Raw genomic sequence first — 14,663 nt, 5'->3', positions numbered from 1 at the left:
CCATCCCGATGGCAGTAGCGGCTGGAACCTCAAACTAAAGCGAGCGTATTCTGATGTCGTTACCCTCCAAGCCTGTCAGAGAGGCAGAAGCGCTGTGGCCTACTCAGGCAGGAACCGCGCGTGTGGGGACGGCCACGTCCCTGCCGCCGTGTCGGGCCAGTTTGAGCTCCGCTCTCCCTGGGGCTGCTGCAGGGCACCGCGGACCACGCTTGGGCAGCCTTGGGGGGCACTGCCTATTTTTCCAGAAGCCTCCTCCCCAGCTGAGCACAAACCCAGTTGTGATGTGCCAGGGCTGAGCACAGGCTTTGTATTCCTCCCCGCCACCCCGTGCGCGGGAGGTGCAGCTTTCCCCCTTAGAAACACCAGCAGTTGAAGTGGGGCTCTCAGGGAAGGTTGTGGAGCAACTTCTGAAAAGGTAAGGCCTGCCCTGGCAAAAGCGGGGATCTGCCTGCGGGGAGCAGCGCCCAAAAGCCACCAGCGTGTTTGGGGTGGAGCTGATAGGGTCATAAATAATAGTTGGGGCTACGAGCGCGAGGTCCCGCATTTGGTCCGGGGCAATCCTAAGCACGAATCCAGGCTGGGCGGAGAATGGATGGAGAGCAGCTCTGAGGAGAAGGGCCTGGGGGCGTTGGTTGATGAGAAGCTCGTCAACCGGAGCCGGCAATGCAATGGACGCTTGCAGCCCGGAAAGCCACCCGTATCCTGGGCCGCATCAAAAGGAGGGCGGCCGGCAAGTCGAGGGAGGTGATTCTCCCTCTCTGCTGCTGTGCTCTTGTGAGGCCCCACCTAGAGTAAGTACTGTGTTCAGCTCTGGGGCCCCCAGCACAAGAAGGACGGGGACGTACTAGAACGCGTCCAGAGGAGGGCCACGAAGATGACCAGGGGGCTGGGGCACCTCTCCCAGGAAGGCAGGCTGAGGGAGTTGGGGTGGTTCAGCCTGGAGAGAGAAGAGAAGGCTCCGGGGAGACCTTGGAGGGGCCTTCCAGTACCCAAAGGGGGGGCCCTACAGGAAAGCTGGGGAGGGACTCTTTGTCAGGGAGAGGAGCGATAGGGCAAGGAGTAATGGTTTTAAACTCAAAGAGGGTAGACTTAGACTGGATAGTTGGAAGAGATTCTTTCCTGAGAGGGGGGTGAGGCACTGGAACGGGTTGCCAGGAGAAGTGGCGGATGCCCCGTCCCTGGAAGTGTTTAAGGCCAGGTTGGATGGGGCTTTGAGCAACGTGGTCTAGTGGAAGGTGTCCCTGCCCAGGGCGGGGGGGTTGGAATTAGGTGATCTTTAAGTAAGGTCCCTGCCAAGCCAAGCCATGCTATGATTCTATGATCGGAGCAACCGTTCTGTGGAGCTCGTTTCCCAGCCGTGCAGGGCCCGGCTTCCCTCCGCGGAGCCGCCCAGCCCGTTTTCGGGCGCCCACTTCCTCCCTCCCGGTCGGATCCCTCCGCGCCCCGAGGGCACGCGACCTCCCTGAGCGCCGATAAGCACCGGGTCGACGGGAGCGGAGCCGCCGAGAGGGCGGGGACAAGGGAAGAGGGCAGGCGAGGCAGCCAATCGAGGCGCGGGAGCGGTCGGCGGCGATCTGTCGGCCCAATGAGCGCCGCGGAGGGCCGGGCCGAGTGCGGGAAGGGAGGGGGCGTTGTACCGAGCGGGCGCCGTCATGGCCGACGGGATCGTTAGGGCGCAGGCCGCCTGGCCCGGCGGCGGCGCTGCCGCTGCAGCCGCTTTCGGAGAGGTCGCCTGCAAGGGCAAGGAGGTCCCCGCCAACGTTCTCCGTGAGGATGAGCGGTCGTGGGCGAGGAGGTAGCCGCGGCGTCGTCGTGCGAGTCTTCTCTTTCCTTCCTTCCCTCGGCCGCTCGCAGGCCCTCTGAAACGAGGGCCCGTCGCGGGTCCCGGGAGTGCGGCAGGGCGGGTGGTGGCCTTGCTGCGGGAGGGAGGGACGGACGGTCGGTCGGTCGGTCGGTCGGTCGGGGTCTCTCCGGCTCGTGGCGCTCTCTACTGCAGCGCCTCTAAAACCCCGCGCTTCTTCGGTGCGCGTCCCGCCTGCCCCCGGGGTGCCACGGCGCGTACTGGGTCGCCGGCGCAGTCGGTCTCCTTGGGGGTTCGGACTGCCTGCGTATAGGCAGCGAGCATCGCAGTAGTGACCGTAATCAGTCATTTCTGCGTAGCAGAAACGCAGGTCTTGATGCGCCTCGTGACAGCGTTCTAGAGACGCCCCGGCTCGGCCGTGCTAGGCTTTGGTTATGGCACCACCCCCACCGCGCACGCGAGCGCACGCTCTCTCCAAAGTGGCTTGTGAAAGGGAAGAATTGCAGCTTTTCCTAGCTTTCTTAAACATCTAGAAGCCAGTCAATCCCGCAGGCTGCTGGTCCTCACTTGAGGCAGGGGGGGAACTTAGAACTGCTTTTGGAGTGTAGTTGGCTATAGCGAATGGTCTTGAATTTGCTTAGCTCGCTGTACCGAAGGCCTGTTTCACAGTTGAGCGATGTTATAGGGGGGAGAAGTGTGAGGAAGGCTCGTAATTCTCGATTGTCGCGCAGTGAAAGGCGATGGTGAGTAAGAAGTGCAAAGCATCTGTGGAATCGAGTCTTATCGGCGCTGTTTCAGTCGCATCTAAAATAAATAAAACTGCCGGAAGTCGCTAATCTGAAGTACTCGGCTGTCTCGTTGCCCCCGTCACCTTGCGTGCTGGATCCTGCTTCTGGTGCCGTATGCAGTTTCGGTCTGCTGGTGATTTGGGGAGTTCCCTCGCAATTAGTTGCGAGTCGATGGTTTCCTACAGATCGGTGGTATTCGTGTTTCGCAGGTGATACCTTGGCCTCGGTCTGGAGGTGTCTGACGTAGAGCCGGCCGTAACGGGCTAACTTGGAATGTTCTTTCCCCTGAGTACGTGGCGTTATCGAGGACGGAGAGTTTATACAGCCTCAGCCGGATTACTCCGGGTTCTTTGAAGATGCCTTCCTACCTCTGGCCGAGGCAATATTTGGACATAACTGAAGGACAGTTAGCAATTGTTTGCCGCTTGTGTGTTTTGCGTGTAGAAGGTAGAGAACTTTGCCTATTCAAAGATCGCTTAAGAAGAATCGCTGTTTTGTCGTGCGCGTTTGGGGTACCTGATAATCTGCTTCGGTAGGACGAGTTCGGTGGGGCATAGTGATTTGCTTAAGCTGTTGCCTTTCTCTGAAGCTGACTGCGTTGTAACTGTTTACTCTTCCTCCAGCGCCTTGCGTTCCGTGATAGTTCGCCTCAGGCTCCAGTGTTTTTTCCTAGTCCTTCCTGAGAAGGCAGTTGTCCGGTTATGTGAAGCAGAAGATTCTGGCGGACCTGTGAGTACTGTGGGAGCTTTCTTTTCGCTAGGCTGGCTGTACCTGTAACTAGTTTGTAACTTCCTAGACTCTTTCCCGTCCCCTCTTTTCCTCTGGATGTTGCGGAGGGGCGCACAGTAGGCTATTTTGGGTTTTCCGATGCTGTAGTCTTTTGCCTCTAGCTTGTAATGGAGTTGAGCTTTTTGACTAAGAGCGGCGATATAAAGCGATGCTGGTCTCCGGCTACGCGCTTGTAGTGCAAAAAGCAGTGTTGTTCCGAAGTACGGTCTGATGCCCGTTTTCACGGTTTCCAGACAGCGGCGGTGGTATGCAGAAGAGGGCTTGGGGTTTGGGCAGGTCAGAGGCGAGGAAAGGGAAAGCTGGTTGAGCGGCGCTGGGTGTTTGTTTCGCTGTTAGCTATGCAAGTCAAGTTCCAAGGCTTTGTGAGGCCACGCAAAAGAAAAGGCACCGTGAAGCTTTTATTTTCCGCCAGAGCGGCTTACGTTGCCCGAAGCTATGACGGGGGCTTTAACCCCCGAGACAAATTTAGCTTCTGTGACTGTTTTGTACTCTGTTCCTGTCTAGAGGGTAATTCAAAGAGCAGCGGTTGAATCGTGAAGGATTAGCTAACCGTGTTCTGTGGATGGTTCTCCGCTCGCGTTCGTTCTGTGCGTCGTGGCACGTTATGTTAGGTAACGTTATTTCCTTTTTCCAGCTTCTTGGGCGTGTAATGGTTGTTGGCAAGAAGTGTGCTGCTAACCTGGACCTGACCAATGGATTCCGGATGGCTGTGAATGCCCACCCTCGGGCCCTTCGGGCTGTCGTGTACATCTACGTATTCTGGGTGGCGGTCAGTTGGGCCGGCCTCCTGGCTAAGGTTTTTGCACCGCAGGCGTCACTGCACGCGTACGGGTCGCCGCCGAGTAGGTTTCATATGTTGCCCGTCAATCTAGCCCCTGTTGACGTATGATTTTTTTTGTTTTTTTTTTCCTGGACGGCTGTCTATGGAGGGTAATAAAGAGCTTTGAGTAGCACTTGCACAATAAAGATGGAGCATGGGGATATGACCTCTGTCTTGTGTGTCTTGCCGATGGAAATAGTTCTGCAAGTTAAAAGAATGTTTCGGTCTGTTGACAGTGTCGTGTAGATGGTGGTTTGCCCAGTCATTTGAAACGCGAAGATAGAAGCGCTCGGCGGTCCTGTGGGTCTCCATCTCCCTAAGACGATCTAGGATGTGCTGTGTGTTTGAGGCCTTGCTATCTTCCCCCTGCTCCCAAATAAAAGGGCGTGCTTTTATTGCGAAACAGCCGCATCGAGGACTGGCAGATGTAGAACCAGAGAAGAATAAGGTTGGAAGAAAGCTTCCAGGCATCGTCTGTTGTCTGCCCCTGTCCCGAGGAGGCAGAATAAACTCTGCCCGGTGTGATTTCTGACAGGTGCTTGTCAGCCTGTTCTTGACTACCGTAGGAGTTTTGCTACCGCTTTCTTTTCAGTCGTGGGTTTCGCAACTTCGAGAAGTAATTTCTCCCACAGACGCTTTTCAAAGCGTAGAAGGCTCTGGGATGCTTGAGTCGGCTTCTGAACGTTCAAGACTCGGCTGCCGTTCCCTTTATTTTTTTGTATGTATTTTTAGAGTCTTTTTTTTTCCTAAACGAAGTCCGTTGTTCAGGAACTAGAAGAAGGATTAGCTAAAGGCACCATAAGGCGTTTAAATGCGATCACCTCTCGTGCTTTGTTAGACCTCTGGCTTTGCTGTGCTCCTTGTTTAATTGCGGTTACGTTCAAGGCTTACTGGAGCGTGGGAGCGTTAAAATGCTATTAAATATTTTTAGTGTTTGAAACTTGCTAATGAAATGATTTTTGTGACTCCGTTCCTCACAAAGAAACTCGATTCCTTAGCAGGAGGAATGATCTTTGTTACTGGATCTGTTTGCGGGGTTAACGATTGCAGCTGTGAATGACTAAAGTCTTTTGAAGAAGCTGAATGATAAAAACCAAACCGAAACAAGAAACAGCCCTTGTTCTACTCGAAGTAATATAGAATTTGCCGTTTGCGGGGTCAGATGAAAATAGTTGTGGAAGTCAACTACTTGGGGGGGGGGAGGGGAGGGGAGGGGAGGGGAGGGGAGGGGTGGGTGGAGGTGGAGATGCTGTTGCCCTTTCAGGGAAAGCTTCTTAAATTGGCACTTGATCAACTGTTCTGTTTCTGTATTTGTCCTTGGTCTCTTTCATTGGTCTGTTTTGTTGACGTAGAAGAGCCCATGGAACTGCTCAAAGAAACCTGTGCAAATGGACCTTGAGTAAGTATTTACGTGTTCAACTGTTCCCCAGTCGGTCTAGCTAGGTCTAGCTAATGCTATCAGCGCTTGTAGTCTTTCACAAAAGGTGTTTAATTCCTGAGAAAGTAGAGGAGGAAGACGATTGGTAATCTCTTTGCTTAATAGGCACTGTTAGACAACCATAGAAGGCGAAGAAATTTGCCCCCGAGGCACCAATTTGACCCTTCCTTTAGCCTGTACGCTTTCAAAGAGCATATCATAGAACCATAGAATGGCCTGGGTTGAAAAGCACCTTAAAGATCATCTAGTTTCAACCCCCCTGCTCTGGGCAGCGTTGCCAACCACTAGAGCAGGCTGCCCAGAGCCGCGTCCAGCCTGGCCTTGAATGCCTCCAGGGATGGGGCATCCAGAACCTCTCTGGGCAACCCGTTCCAGTGCCTCACCGCCCTCTGAGTGAAAAACTTTCTCCTAATATCTAAGCTAAATCTCCCCTGTCTTAGTTTAAAACCATTCCCCCTTGTCCTATCGCTATCAACACGTGTATTTTTACTCCTGTATATACAGATTCGTAGGGGTTGGAAGGGACCTCAAGAGATCGTCGGGTCCAACCCCCCTGCCAGAGCAGGTTCCCTAGAGCAGGCTGCCCAGGTAGGCGTCCAGACGGGCCTTGAATATCTCCGGAGAAGGAGACTCCACAACCTCCCCGGGCAGCCTGTTCCAGCGCTCCGTCACCCTCACCGTGAAGAAGTTCTTTCGCATGTTGGTGCGGAACTTCCTGTGCTCCAGTTTTTGGCCGTTGCCCCTTGTCCTATCCCCACAAACCACTGAAAAGAGGGTGGCCAAGTCCCACTGTCTCCCACACTTAAGATATTTGTAATCATTGATAAGATCCCCTCTCAGTCTTCTCTTCTCAAGGCTGAACAGGCCCAGGTCTCTCAGTCTTTGCTCATAGGGGAGATGCTCCAGGCCCCGTATCATCTTTGTTGCCCTCCGCTGGACTCTTTCCAGGAGATCCCTGTCTCTTTTTGTACTGGGGAGCCCAGAACCGGACACGGTACTCCAGGCGAGGCCTGCCCAGGGCAGAGTAGAGGGGGAGGATCACCTCCCTTGACCTGCTGGCCACGCTCCTTTTAACGCACGCCAGGATCCCGTTGGCCTTCTTGGCCACCAGGGCACGCCGCTGGCTCATGGTCAACCTGTCGTCCACCAGGACCCCCGGGTCCTTCTCCGCAGCGCTCCTCTCCAGCAGGTCATCCCCCAGCCTGTACTGATACACGCGGTTGTTCCTTCCCAGGTGCAGGACTCTACGCTTGCTCTTGTTAAACTTCATTTGGCTTCTTCCTGCCCAGCTCTCCAGCCCGCCCAGGTCTCGCTGAATGGCAGCACAGCCTTCTGGCGTGTCGGCCACTCCTCCCAGCTTTGTATCATCGGCGTACTTGCTGAGGCTGGACACTATTCCCTCGTCAAGGTCGGCGATGAAGATGTTGAACAAGACCGGACCCAGCACCGACCCCTGGGGAACACCGCTAGTCACAGGGCTGCAGCCGGACTCTGCGCCGCCGATCACCACCCTCTGAGCTCGGCCGGTCAGCCAGGTCTCAACCCACCTTACCGTCCACTCGTCTATCCCACGCTTTCTCAGCTTTGCTAGCAGGACGTCGTGGGAGACAGTATCGGAAGCCTTGCTAAAGTCAAGGTAGATGACATCCACTGCTCTCCCTCCATCAACGCAGCTGGTGATGCCATCATAGAAGGCAACGAGGTCGGTCGAGCACGATTTCCCCTTGGTGAATCCATGCTGACTACTCCTCATAACCTCCTTCTCTTCCAATGGCTTGGAGATGGCATCCAGAACAAGCTGTTCCAACACCTTTCCAGCTGTTCCAACACCTTTCCAGGGACGGAGGTGAGACTGACCTTTCCAAGAGCTCCACATCCTTCTTGTGCTGGGGGCCCCAGGCCTGCACGCAGTATTCCAGGTGGGGTCTCCCAAGAGCAGGGTAGAGGGGGATAATCACCTCCCTCTCCCTGCTGGCCACCCCTTTGTTAATGCAGCCCAGGACACAGTTGGCCTTCCGGGCTGCAAGCGCGCGCTGCTGGCTCGTGTCCAGCTTCTCGTCCATCAGGACCCCCAAGTCCTTCTCCGCAGGGCTGCTCTCAAGTTCTTCTTCTCCCAGTCTATAGAAATACCTGGGATTGCCCCAGCCCAAGGTCAACGCCTTGCACTTGGCCTTGTTGAACCTCATTAGGTTCTCATGGGCCCACTTCTCCGGCCTGTCCAGGTCCCTCCGGACGGCATCCCTTCCCTCTGTTGTATCGACTGCACCGCTCAGCTTGGTGTCATCTGCAAACTTGCTCGATTCCGTCGTCTGTGTCATTGCTAAAGATGTTGAAGAGCACCGGTCCCGAGGCCGACCCCTGAGGGACACCGCTTGTGACCGGCCTCCACCCAGACATAGAGCCGTTGACCACAACCCTTTGGCTGCGACCAGCCAACCAATTCTTTATCCGCCCAGCAGTCCATCCTTCAAATCCATACCTCTCCAATTTAGAGAGAAGAATGTGGTGAGGGACCGTATCAAAGGCTTTGCTCAGTCCAGGTGGCATATCCTATCCCAGGACTGGTTTCAGCCGTAAACAACAAACAGTTACGAGGAGAGGTGTAGCTCTGTAAATATTTTTGTTGCCTTGGGTGAATTGGTGTCTGGTCGCATTGAGTGGCCCGCGTGGTAGCTGGGAGATGGCCGACGGGGAGGACTGAGATGTTAAAGCTGCCTGTGGTTGCCTGCCCCCAGCCCCAGCCCCGTCCCCGTGTGCCATCCCGATGGCAGTAGCGGCTGGAACCTCAAACTAAAGCGAGCGTATTCTGATGTCGTTACCCTCCAAGCCTGTCAGAGAGGCAGAAGCGCTGTGGCCTACTCAGGCAGGAACCGCGCGTGTGGGGACGGCCACGTCCCTGCCGCCGTGTCGGGCCAGTTTGAGCTCCGCTCTCCCTGGGGCTGCTGCAGGGCACCGCGGACCACGCTTGGGCAGCCTTGGGGGGCACTGCCTATTTTTCCAGAAGCCTCCTCCCCAGCTGAGCACAAACCCAGTTGTGATGTGCCAGGGCTGAGCACAGGCTTTGTATTCCTCCCCGCCACCCCGTGCGCGGGAGGTGCAGCTTTCCCCCTTAGAAACACCAGCAGTTGAAGTGGGGCTCTCAGGGAAGGTTGTGGAGCAACTTCTGAAAAGGTAAGGCCTGCCCTGGCAAAAGCGGGGATCTGCCTGCGGGGAGCAGCGCCCAAAAGCCACCAGCGTGTTTGGGGTGGAGCTGATAGGGTCATAAATAATAGTTGGGGCTACGAGCGCGAGGTCCCGCATTTGGTCCGGGGCAATCCTAAGCACGAATCCAGGCTGGGCGGAGAATGGATGGAGAGCAGCTCTGAGGAGAAGGGCCTGGGGGCGTTGGTTGATGAGAAGCTCGTCAACCGGAGCCGGCAATGCAATGGACGCTTGCAGCCCGGAAAGCCACCCGTATCCTGGGCCGCATCAAAAGGAGGGCGGCCGGCAAGTCGAGGGAGGTGATTCTCCCTCTCTGCTGCTGTGCTCTTGTGAGGCCCCACCTAGAGTAAGTACTGTGTTCAGCTCTGGGGCCCCCAGCACAAGAAGGACGGGGACGTACTAGAACGCGTCCAGAGGAGGGCCACGAAGATGACCAGGGGGCTGGGGCACCTCTCCCAGGAAGGCAGGCTGAGGGAGTTGGGGTGGTTCAGCCTGGAGAGAGAAGAGAAGGCTCCGGGGAGACCTTGGAGGGGCCTTCCAGTACCCAAAGGGGGGGCCCTACAGGAAAGCTGGGGAGGGACTCTTTGTCAGGGAGAGGAGCGATAGGGCAAGGAGTAATGGTTTTAAACTCAAAGAGGGTAGACTTAGACTGGATAGTTGGAAGAGATTCTTTCCTGAGAGGGGGGTGAGGCACTGGAACGGGTTGCCAGGAGAAGTGGCGGATGCCCCGTCCCTGGAAGTGTTTAAGGCCAGGTTGGATGGGGCTTTGAGCAACGTGGTCTAGTGGAAGGTGTCCCTGCCCAGGGCGGGGGGGTTGGAATTAGGTGATCTTTAAGTAAGGTCCCTGCCAAGCCAAGCCATGCTATGATTCTATGATCGGAGCAACCGTTCTGTGGAGCTCGTTTCCCAGCCGTGCAGGGCCCGGCTTCCCTCCGCGGAGCCGCCCAGCCCGTTTTCGGGCGCCCACTTCCTCCCTCCCGGTCGGATCCCTCCGCGCCCCGAGGGCACGCGACCTCCCTGAGCGCCGATAAGCACCGGGTCGACGGGAGCGGAGCCGCCGAGAGGGCGGGGACAAGGGAAGAGGGCAGGCGAGGCAGCCAATCGAGGCGCGGGAGCGGTCGGCGGCGATCTGTCGGCCCAATGAGCGCCGCGGAGGGCCGGGCCGAGTGCGGGAAGGGAGGGGGCGTTGTACCGAGCGGGCGCCGTCATGGCCGACGGGATCGTTAGGGCGCAGGCCGCCTGGCCCGGCGGCGGCGCTGCCGCTGCAGCCGCTTTCGGAGAGGTCGCCTGCAAGGGCAAGGAGGTCCCCGCCAACGTTCTCCGTGAGGATGAGCGGTCGTGGGCGAGGAGGTAGCCGCGGCGTCGTCGTGCGAGTCTTCTCTTTCCTTCCTTCCCTCGGCCGCTCGCAGGCCCTCTGAAACGAGGGCCCGTCGCGGGTCCCGGGAGTGCGGCAGGGCGGGTGGTGGCCTTGCTGCGGGAGGGAGGGACGGACGGTCGGTCGGTCGGTCGGTCGGTCGGGGTCTCTCCGGCTCGTGGCGCTCTCTACTGCAGCGCCTCTAAAACCCCGCGCTTCTTCGGTGCGCGTCCCGCCTGCCCCCGGGGTGCCACGGCGCGTACTGGGTCGCCGGCGCAGTCGGTCTCCTTGGGGGTTCGGACTGCCTGCGTATAGGCAGCGAGCATCGCAGTAGTGACCGTAATCAGTCATTTCTGCGTAGCAGAAACGCAGGTCTTGATGCGCCTCGTGACAGCGTTCTAGAGACGCCCCGGCTCGGCCGTGCTAGGCTTTGGTTATGGCACCACCCCCACCGCGCACGCGAGCGCACGCTCTCTCCAAAGTGGCTTGTGAAAGGGAAGAATTGCAGCTTTTCCTAGCTTTCTTAAACATCTAGAAGCCAGTCAATCCCGCAGGCTGCTGGTCCTCACTTGAGGCAGGGGGGGAACTTAGAACTGCTTTTGGAGTGTAGTTGGCTATAGCGAATGGTCTTGAATTTGCTTAGCTCGCTGTACCGAAGGCCTGTTTCACAGTTGAGCGATGTTATAGGGGGGAGAAGTGTGAGGAAGGCTCGTAATTCTCGATTGTCGCGCAGTGAAAGGCGATGGTGAGTAAGAAGTGCAAAGCATCTGTGGAATCGAGTCTTATCGGCGCTGTTTCAGTCGCATCTAAAATAAATCAAACTGCCGGAAGTCGCTAATCTGAAGTACTCGGCTGTCTCGTTGCCCCCGTCACCTTGCGTGCTGGATCCTGCTTCTGGTGCCGTATGCAGTTTCGGTCTGCTGGTGATTTGGGGAGTTCCCTCGCAATTAGTTGCGAGTCGATGGTTTCCTACAGATCGGTGGTATTCGTGTTTCGCAGGTGATACCTTGGCCTCGGTCTGGAGGTGTCTGACGTAGAGCCGGCCGTAACGGGCTAACTTGGAATGTTCTTTCCCCTGAGTACGTGGCGTTATCGAGGACGGAGAGTTTATACAGCCTCAGCCGGATTACTCCGGGTTCTTTGAAGATGCCTTCCTACCTCTGGCCGAGGCAATATTTGGACATAACTGAAGGACAGTTAGCAATTGTTTGCCGCTTGTGTGTTTTGCGTGTAGAAGGTAGAGAACTTTGCCTATTCAAAGATCGCTTAAGAAGAATCGCTGTTTTGTCGTGCGCGTTTGGGGTACCTGATAATCTGCTTCGGTAGGACGAGTTCGGTGGGGCATAGTGATTTGCTTAAGCTGTTGCCTTTCTCTGAAGCTGACTGCGTTGTAACTGTTTACTCTTCCTCCAGCGCCTTGCGTTCCGTGATAGTTCGCCTCAGGCTCCAGTGTTTTTTCCTAGTCCTTCCTGAGAAGGCAGTTGTCCGGTTATGTGAAGCAGAAGATTCTGGCGGACCTGTGAGTACTGTGGGAGCTTTCTTTTCGCTAGGCTGGCTGTACCTGTAACTAGTTTGTAACTTCCTAGACTCTTTCCCGTCCCCTCTTTTCCTCTGGATGTTGCGGAGGGGCGCACAGTAGGCTATTTTGGGTTTTCCGATGCTGTAGTCTTTTGCCTCTAGCTTGTAATGGAGTTGAGCTTTTTGACTAAGAGCGGCGATATAAAGCGATGCTGGTCTCCGGCTACGCGCTTGTAGTGCAAAAAGCAGTGTTGTTCCGAAGTACGGTCTGATGCCCGTTTTCACGGTTTCCAGACAGCGGCGGTGGTATGCAGAAGAGGGCTTGGGGTTTGGGCAGGTCAGAGGCGAGGAAAGGGAAAGCTGGTTGAGCGGCGCTGGGTGTTTGTTTCGCTGTTAGCTATGCAAGTCAAGTTCCAAGGCTTTGTGAGGCCACGCAAAAGAAAAGGCACCGTGAAGCTTTTATTTTCCGCCAGAGCGGCTTACGTTGCCCGAAGCTATGACGGGGGCTTTAACCCCCGAGACAAATTTAGCTTCTGTGACTGTTTTGTAGTCTGTTCCTGTCTAGAGGGTAATTCAAAGAGCAGCGGTTGAATCGTGAAGGATTAGCTAACCGTGTTCTGTGGATGGTTCTCCGCTCGCGTTCGTTCTGTGCGTCGTGGCACGTTATGTTAGGTAACGTTATTTCCTTTTTCCAGCTTCTTGGGCGTGTAATGGTTGTTGGCAAGAAGTGTGCTGCTAACCTGGACCTGACCAATGGATTCCGGATGGCTGTGAATGCCCACCCTCGGGCCCTTCGGGCTGTCGTGTACATCTACGTATTCTGGGTGGCGGTCAGTTGGGCCGGCCTCCTGGCTAAGGTTTTTGCACCGCAGGCGTCACTGCACGCGTACGGGTCGCCGCCGAGTAGGTTTCATATGTTGCCCGTCAATCTAGCCCCTGTTGACGTATGATTTTTTTTTTTTTTTTTTTTTCCTGGACGGCTGTCTATGGAGGGTAATAAAGAGCTTTGAGCAGCACTTGCACAATAAAGATGGAGCATGGGGATATGACCTCTGTCTTGTGTGTCTTGCCGATGGAAATAGTTCTGCAAGTTAAAAGAATGTTTCGGTCTGTTGACAGTGTCGTGTAGATGGTGGTTTGCCCAGTCATTTGAAACGCGAAGATAGAAGCGCTCGGCGGTCCTGTGGGTCTCCATCTCCCTAAGACGATCTAGGATGTGCTGTGTGTTTGAGGCCTTGCTATCTTCCCCCTGCTCCCAAATAAAAGGGCGTGCTTTTATTGCGAAACAGCCGCATCGAGGACTGGCAGATGTAGAACCAGAGAAGAATAAGGTTGGAAGAAAGCTTCCAGGCATCGTCTGTTGTCTGCCCCTGTCCCGAGGAGGCAGAATAAACTCTGCCCGGTGTGATTTCTGACAGGTGCTTGTCAGCCTGTTCTTGACTACCGTAGGAGTTTTGCTACCGCTTTCTTTTCAGTCGTGGGTTTCGCAACTTCGAGAAGTAATTTCTCCCACAGACGCTTTTCAAAGCGTAGAAGGCTCTGGGATGCTTGAGTCGGCTTCTGAACGTTCAAGACTCGGCTGCCGTTCCCTTTATTTTTTTGTATGTATTTTTAGAGTCTTTTTTTTTCCTAAACGAAGTCCGTTGTTCAGGAACTAGAAGAAGGATTAGCTAAAGGCACCATAAGGCGTTTAAATGCGATCACCTCTCGTGCTTTGTTAGACCTCTGGCTTTGCTGTGCTCCTTGTTTAATTGCGGTTACGTTCAAGGCTTACTGGAGCGTGGGAGCGTTAAAATGCTATTAAATATTTTTAGTGTTTGAAACTTGCTAATGAAATGATTTTTGTGACTCCGTTCCTCACAAAGAAACTCGATTCCTTAGCAGGAGGAATGATCTTTGTTACTGGATCTGTTTGCGGGGTTAACGATTGCAGCTGTGAATGACTAAAGTCTTTTGAAGAAGCTGAATGATAAAAACCAAACCGAAACAAGAAACAGCCCTTGTTCTACTCGAAGTAATATAGAATTTGCCGTTTGCGGGGTCAGATGAAAATAGTTGTGGAAGTCAACTACTTGGGGGGGGGGAGGGGAGGGGAGGGGAGGGGTGGGTGGAGGTGGAGATGCTGTTGCCCTTTCAGGGAAAGCTTCTTAAATTGGCACTTGATCAACTGTTCTGTTTCTGTATTTGTCCTTGGTCTCTTTCATTGGTCTGTTTTGTTGACGTAGAAGAGCCCATGGAACTGCTCAAAGAAACCTGTGCAAATGGACCTTGAGTAAGTATTTACGTGTTCAACTGTTCCCCAGTCGGTCTAGCTAGGTCTAGCTAATGCTATCAGCGCTTGTAGTCTTTCACAAAAGGTGTTTAATTCCTGAGAAAGTAGAGGAGGAAGACGATTGGTAATCTCTTTGCTTAATAGGCACTGTTAGACAACCGTAGAAGGCGAAGAAATTTGCCCCCGAGGCACCAATTTGACCCTTCCTTTAGCCTGTACGCTTTCAAAGAGCATATCATAGAACCATAGAATGGCCTGGGTTGAAAAGCACCTTAAAGATCATCTAGTTTCAACCCCCCTGCTCTGGGCAGCGTTGCCAACCACTAGAGCAGGCTGCCCAGAGCCGCGTCCAGCCTGGCCTTGAATGCCTCCAGGGATGGGGCATCCAGAACCTCTCTGGGCAACCCGTTCCAGTGCCTCACCGCCCTCTGAGTGAAAAACTTTCTCCTAATATCTAAGCTAAATCTCCCCTGTCTTAGTTTAAAACCATTCCCCCTTGTCCTATCGCTATCAACACGTGTATTTTTACTCCTGTATATACGGATTCGTAGGGGTTGGAAGGGACCTCAAGAGATCGTCGGGTCCAACCCCCCTGCCAGAGCAGGTTCCCTAGAGCAGGCTGCCCAGGTAGGCGTCCAGACGGGCCTTGAATATCTCCGGAGAAGGAGACTCCACAACCTCC

The 14,663-nt window shown here is 55.0% G+C and overlaps 2 protein-coding genes across 2 annotated transcripts; both read left to right on the top strand.

The window, feature by feature from the left end:
- The first annotated feature begins 1,621 nt into the window (after positions 1-1,621).
- On the top strand, positions 1,622-5,138 carry LOC310888842 (adenosine 5'-monophosphoramidase HINT1-like). The gene is made up of 4 exons (XM_083852457.1): positions 1,622-1,795; positions 3,213-3,318; positions 4,013-4,220; positions 4,435-5,138. Exons 1-4 carry the CDS (start codon positions 1,653-1,655, stop codon positions 4,479-4,481), a joined length of 504 nt encoding a protein of 167 aa, XP_083708583.1. The 5' UTR covers positions 1,622-1,652; the 3' UTR covers positions 4,482-5,138.
- A 4,864-nt stretch (positions 5,139-10,002) lies between these two features.
- On the top strand, positions 10,003-13,532 carry LOC310888841 (adenosine 5'-monophosphoramidase HINT1-like). The gene is made up of 4 exons (XM_083852456.1): positions 10,003-10,187; positions 11,605-11,710; positions 12,405-12,612; positions 12,829-13,532. The coding sequence occupies exons 1-4, from the start codon at positions 10,045-10,047 to the stop codon at positions 12,873-12,875; spliced, it is 504 nt and encodes a 167-aa protein (XP_083708582.1). The 5' UTR covers positions 10,003-10,044; the 3' UTR covers positions 12,876-13,532.
- The last annotated feature ends 1,131 nt before the right edge of the window (positions 13,533-14,663 follow it).

The sequence above is a fragment of the Anser anser genome (assembly GCF_964211835.1).
Source record: "Anser anser genome assembly, contig: SUPER_W_unloc_2, whole genome shotgun sequence".
NCBI lineage: Eukaryota > Metazoa > Chordata > Aves > Anseriformes > Anatidae > Anser > Anser anser.
Note: the sequence above shows the minus strand (reverse complement) of the source record. Positions and strands in the feature narration are given on the sequence as shown.